This window comes from Nomascus leucogenys, chromosome 23 (genome assembly GCF_006542625.1).
Source record: "Nomascus leucogenys isolate Asia chromosome 23, Asia_NLE_v1, whole genome shotgun sequence".
Taxonomy (NCBI): domain Eukaryota; kingdom Metazoa; phylum Chordata; class Mammalia; order Primates; family Hylobatidae; genus Nomascus; species Nomascus leucogenys.
In genome coordinates, this window is record NC_044403.1 from 29,905,385 (window position 1) to 29,911,384 (window position 6,000).

At 48.9% G+C, this 6,000-nt stretch overlaps 1 protein-coding gene across 9 annotated transcripts in view; it reads right to left on the reverse strand.

The window, feature by feature from the left end:
• The window catches only part of ITFG2 (integrin alpha FG-GAP repeat containing 2), a 32,472-nt gene extending 26,472 nt beyond the window's left edge, over positions 1-6,000 (reverse strand). For all 9 annotated transcript variants that reach the window (XR_004028332.1, XR_004028331.1, XR_004028334.1 and 6 more), the window contains exons 1-2: positions 5,765-6,000; positions 79-174 (exon numbers count right to left, since the gene is read on the reverse strand). Coding sequence is in view for 2 of the 9 variants with exons in the window: in XM_030804822.1 (XP_030660682.1) it covers positions 79-174; positions 5,765-5,860 (192 nt within the window). In the remaining 7 variants the exon portion in view is untranslated. The remainder of the gene's footprint in view (positions 1-78; positions 175-5,764) is intronic.

The following is a 6,000-nucleotide window of genomic DNA, read 5'->3' on the forward strand; positions in this document are numbered from 1 at the left end:
GTGTGGGGCTCACCCTAGGTGGTCACTGGACAGAAGGGATCCCTTCCTCCCTCCAGGCCCAGGGAAGTGAATACTGACCATTCCCTGGCAGGAACAGGTGAGCCATGGCCGACTGTCATCATTTTTATACACAGACACCTTCCCGCTGGTGTCTCCCACCACCAGTTCATTTAACTTCAAATGGAGAGAGAAGAAAGCGTTAGGATGGGACTCTGCTGAACCACTTCAAGCTCTTCTCTACTTAGCCTAGCCAAGGGAAATCACAAGACCTCAACCTGTATCTTCATCTACTTTATTAAAAGTCTGGCCAGGTGCAATGACTCACACTTGTAATCCCACTACTTTGGGCGGTGGAGGTGGGTGGATCACTTGAGGCCAAGAGTTAGAGACCAGCCTGGGCAACATGGCAAGATCCCATTTCTATGAAAAATTTAAAAATTTGCCAGGTGCGGTGGCTCAGGCCTATAATCCCAGCACTTTGGGAGGTGGAGGCGGGTGGATTGGTTGAGCTCAGGAATTTGAGACCAGCCTAGCCAACATGGTGAAACCTTGTCTCTACAAAAAATATAAAAATTACCCAAGCGTGGTGGTGCATGCCTGTGGTCCCAACTACTCGGGAGGCCGAGGCAGGACAATTGCTTGAGCCTGGGAGGTAGAGGTTGAAGTGAGCCAAGATTGCACCACTGTACTCTAGCCTGGGTGACAGAATGAGACCCCATCTCTCAAAAAAAAAAAAAAGAAAAAAAAACAAAAAACAAAAAGGCCGGGCGCAGTGGCTCATGCCTGTAATCCCAGCACTTTGGAAGGCCAAGGCAGGCGGATCACGAGGTCAGGAGATCGAGACCATCCTACCTAACACGGTGACACCCTGTCTCTACTAAAACTACAAAAAATTAGCCGGGTGTGGTGGTGGATGCCTGTGGTCCCAGCTACTAGGGAGGCTGAGGCAGCAGAATGGCATGTGGTGTGAACCTGGGAGGCAGAGCTTGCAGTAAGCCGAGATTGTACCACTGCACTCCAGCCTGGGTGACAAAGTGAGACTCCGTCTCAAAAAAAAAAAAAAAAAAGGCTGGGTGCAGTGGCTCACGCCTGTAATCCCAGCACTTTGGGAGGCCGAGGCGGGTGGATCACTTGAGGTCAGGAGTTCGAGACCAGCCTGGCCAACATGGTGAAACCCCGTTTCTACTAAAAATACAAAAATTAGCTGAGCGTGCTGTAAACCTGTAATCCAGCTGTAATCCACCTGTAATTACACACCTGTAATCCCAGCTACCTGGGAGGCTGAGGCAGGAGAATCGCTTGAACCCGGGAGATGGAGGTTGCAGTGAGCCGAGATTGTGCCACTGCACTCCAGCCTGGTGACAGAGCGAGCCTCTGTCTCAAAAAAAATTAGCCAGGTGTGGTGGTGCACACCTGTAGTTCCAGCTACTCAGGAGGCTGAGGAAGGAGGATCACTTGAGCTCAGGAAGCTGAAGCTGCAGTGAGCCATGATCGTGCCATTGCACTCCAGCCTGGGTGACAGAACTAGACCCTGTCTCAAAAAACAAAACAAAACAATCTTTTGAGGCCAACACAACCATAGTTTCCCAGTTCTTTATTTCCATTTAGGGGTGTGTGTGTTAGGGGGTAAGAGATGTTACAGGAATTGAGGCTACACACAATCTATGGCCCACCCCAGAAAAGTATGCCACCTGAACAGCTCTAGGCTACACATGCCTGACTTCGGCTCTTTGAATTTGCCCATTACAAATGGGATATGTTTTGAAATAGCCCAAGATGGTGGAGTTTTGGAGAATCTAACTTCAGACGTCATATTTAATCAGGGGCCAAATAAAAAGACAGTGTGAACTCTTGGGGCCCTCCCTCCTCTAGCAAGGCCTTTTGATCTTGAGGTGTATGTGGGAACCACAAAGGATGGTGGGGCCTGAGGGGGCAGAGTCTGAAGGGGCTGCTCCCCACTCTGGGCCTCCAGTGCCCTCAAGTGATGGCTAGGCTCTAGAGAAGGGAGGTCCCTGTATGGAGCCTCTCCACCATTTGTATCTGGGTAGCTGCCCTTTACAGGGGTTCACGATGTTAACCAAGTGGCTTCAAACCCCACTTCTGCAAATTGCTTTATGATCTTCTCTTGGGGGTACAGCCAACATCCCCTTCCTGATCCCAGAATACATTGAACTAATACTCTCAAGAAATTTAGTTCTAAAGGCAACAGAGATAACAGGTGAACAGTAAGGGAAAGTTAGAAACAAATTGGAATTTATTTGAATCTCTGACTTCTGGCTGGGCACGGTGGCTCACCCCTGTAATCCCAGCTACTTTGGGAGGCCAAGGCAGGAGAGTCTCTTGAACCCGGGAGGCAGAGGTTGCAGTGAGCTGAGATTGTGTCACTGCACTCCAGCCTGGGCAATAAGAAACTCCGTCTCGAAAAAAAAAAAAATATTTGATTTTTTTTTTAATTGTTGTAATTGTTATGGGAGATTCTGGTGAGAATATCAAATCACAGAAGCATAAAACTAGTTTTTTTTTTAAATCAAACCTTCTATTACTTGATGTTTCTTATTTCTTTTCTTTCTGTTTTTTTGTTGTTTGTTTGAGACAGGGTCTCACTCTGTTATCCAAGCTGGAGTACAGTAGTGTGATCATGGCTCACTGCAGCCTCAACTTCCTAGGCTCAAGTAATCCTCCTGCCTCAGCCTCCTGAATAGCCAGGACTACAGACATGCACTACCACACCTGGCTAATTTTTTCTAACTTTTTGTAAAGATGGGGTCTCACTGTGTTGCCCAGGCTGGTCTCGAACTCCGAGGCTCAAATGATCCTTCCATCTCAGCCTCCCAAAGTGCTGGGAATACAGGTGTGAGCCATCACGCTCGGCCAGTACCTATATTGTTCTAAGTGTTGAGAATATAGCAGTGGAAAAAACAGATTAAAACATTCCTATCCCTATGGAGTGTACAGTAATGGAGCTTACAACTCAGGTGAAAAAAATGGTAGTATATCTAATATTGTAGAAGTGAGTGTGTAATAATGTAATTCATTTAGGTAAGTACAATTTCAAAAAAGCTGGTGCTATAAAGCTATAAAAAAGGGAATGCTTTTAAACAAAGAAGGCAATCAGATAAAATGGAAAATGATGTATATCTGAAGGTGCTTTGTTAATTTACTGTTTAAAAATGTGGCCTGGTGAGGTTGCTTACACCTGTAATTCCAGCACTTTGGGACACTGAGGCCAGTGTACTGCTTGAAGCCAGAGGTTTGAGACCAGCCTGGTTAACACAATGAGACCTCATCTCTACAAAACTTTTAAAAAATTAGCCAGACATGGTGGCAGGCACCTGTAGTCCCAGCTACGCAGGAGGTTGGGGCAGTAGGATCATTTGAGCCCAGGAGTTCAAGGCTGCTGTGAGCTACGATTGCACCACTGCACTCCAGCCTGGGCAAGAGAGTGAGACCCTGTCTCTATAAAAAACAAAAAAATTTAAAAAATTCCTCCTCTGATTTTCTCATAAAATTGGACTGCTTGGCAGTTCATGAAGAAACACGAAAGCCCAGAAAACAATACAAATTTATGAGAATAACTCTTTCCTCCCCAGAGAGGGTAGAGCCAAAAGAGGCCTCATAAAATACCTTCTCCGTCACAGCACTAGGGGGCGGTGGGAAATAAGCACAGGACAGTTAAGGAACTGTGAAGCAGGGAGGCCGAGTAGGAAGACAGGGCAGAGGGTAGAAGGGGGCAATACAGTGCTTTGCATTAGAAATATGAAATACATAATAAATGAAAAGATAAAGTCTGCAAAAAAAAAGAGCATCAGACACTATTCCCTTTAATGCTCCACCGGAGAATCCTCTACATATTTTAGTCAGTGCATCTCATTACATTTTATTATCCGGTGACTATCACACAACTTGATTATGAGCTATCAGAGGACTGGAACTCTCTCGTTCATTTTTGAATTCCTAGAATGTAGCAGAGTCCTTGGTGCATAATGAGCAGTTCAATAAAGGTTTGCAGAAAAACAGAATAAAATACTAACACCACCACCACCACTAACACTTAAGTGAGCACTAAACTGTGTGCCAGGCACTGTTTTACCTGCTTGACCTGTGGTAATTTATTTAAAAAATCAGAAGGGCTGGGCACGATGGCTCAGGCCTGTAGTCCCAGCACTTTGGGGGGCCGAGGTGGGCTGATCACGAGGTCAGGAGTTCAAGACCAGCCTGGCCAACATGGTGAAAGCCCACCTCTACTAAAAACACAAAAATTAGTCGGGCGTGGTGGCCGGCGCCTGTAATCCCAGCTACTTGGGAGGCTGAGGTAGGAGAATCGCTCGAGCCCGGGAGGCGGAGGTTGCAGTGAGCCGAAATCAAGCCACTGCACTCCACTGCACTCTAGCCTGGGGGACGGGGTGAGACTCCGTCTCAAAAATAAATAAATAAATAAATAAAAAATAAAGAGGAACGACTGCGGAGGAGAGAAAAGGTAGATGGAGATTGTTTCTGTAATTCAACCAAGGTGTAGCACAAGTTGCCAGGCACCTGCATCTGCTATGAAGCAGGCACTGAAGAAACCGGACGTTATTAACACTGGGTTGTGGGGGTGATTGTTGCCCCGGAGGGAGAGCTAAGCAGGGAAATACCCCAATCTATTCCAGCCGAGTGGGCCAAGTCTAACAGCAGCAGACGTTGAGTTTAATACCTATGCTAAGCACGGAGGGAGTGCTTAATTCTGTGGGGGTAGGAGGCGGCTCAGAGAAGTCTTCGGAGGGGCGGAGCCACAGGCAGAGCGGCATTGTTATTCCCACTTTACGGCTTTGAAAGGTGATTTTTTTTTTCAGACGGAGTCTTGCACTGTGGCCCAGGCTGGAGTGCAGTGGGCGCGATCGCGGCTCACTGCAAACTCCGCCTCCCGGGTGCAAGCGATTATCGTGCCTCAGCCTCCCAGGTAGCTGGGATTTGAAGCGCGCACCACCACACCGGGCTAATTTTTGTGTTTTTAGTAGAGACGGGGTTTCACCATGTTGGCCAAGCCGGTCTCGAACTCCTGACCTCAGGTGATCCGCCCGCCTCGGCCTCCCAAAGTGGTGGGATTACAGGCGCGAGCCACCGCGTCCAGCCAAGGTAAGTAATTTGAGAAGTGACGCCACTGAAGGAGGCTTAACTCAGAAACAGTGATCCAGAAAACTGGGCCACCAGAGTTTACCAGGCTCCTCCAGTGAACACGTGACCCAATCAAGCGAAGGGATCAGCTATCTGTCCCACCTAAAAAATACTCCCAGGGGCCGGGCGCGGTGGCTCACGCCTGTAATCCCAGCACTTTGGGAGGCCGAGGAGGGATCACCTGAGGTCCAGAGTTCGAGACCAGCCTGGCCAACATGGTGAAACCCCGTTTCTACTAAAAATACAAAAATTAGCTGGGCGTGGTGGCGGGCTCCTGTAATCCCAGCTACTCAAGAGGCTAAGGCAGGAGAATCGCTTGAACCTGGGGGGTGGAGGTTGGAGCCGCGATCGCGCCGCTGCACTCCAGCCTGGGTGACAGACGGAGACTCTGTCTCAAAAAACCAACCAACCAACCAACCAAACAAACAAAACCTCCCAAGGCACAAAACCAACCACGAACACTGAAGCTATCAATAAAGTTTTTCTCTTTAGCGCTCCAAACTAGCCACAGCGCGCATGCTCACGCTCACGTGGCACGCTCGGGCGGCCTCTTCCACTTCCCTTGCCCCGTCCCTGCAGATCCAGGCTGTTGCAGTGCGCATGCACCTACCGTATCGTTATCAACGTCTCCGAGGCAGATTGCGTGCGGGAAGAGGCTCCCGCTGAACTCCAGCGCCACGCGCTGCACGTAGCTAACTGACCTCATGGCACCTCCAAGAGCAGAGGGAGCGGGGAGCCCCAGTAAATGTTCCCTGAACCCCCGTCGCGACAGCCGCCAGAGCGGAAGGCCACCTAAGGCAGAAAGTTACGTCACTGCCCGAACCTCCAATCTCTGCCTCTTCCTCC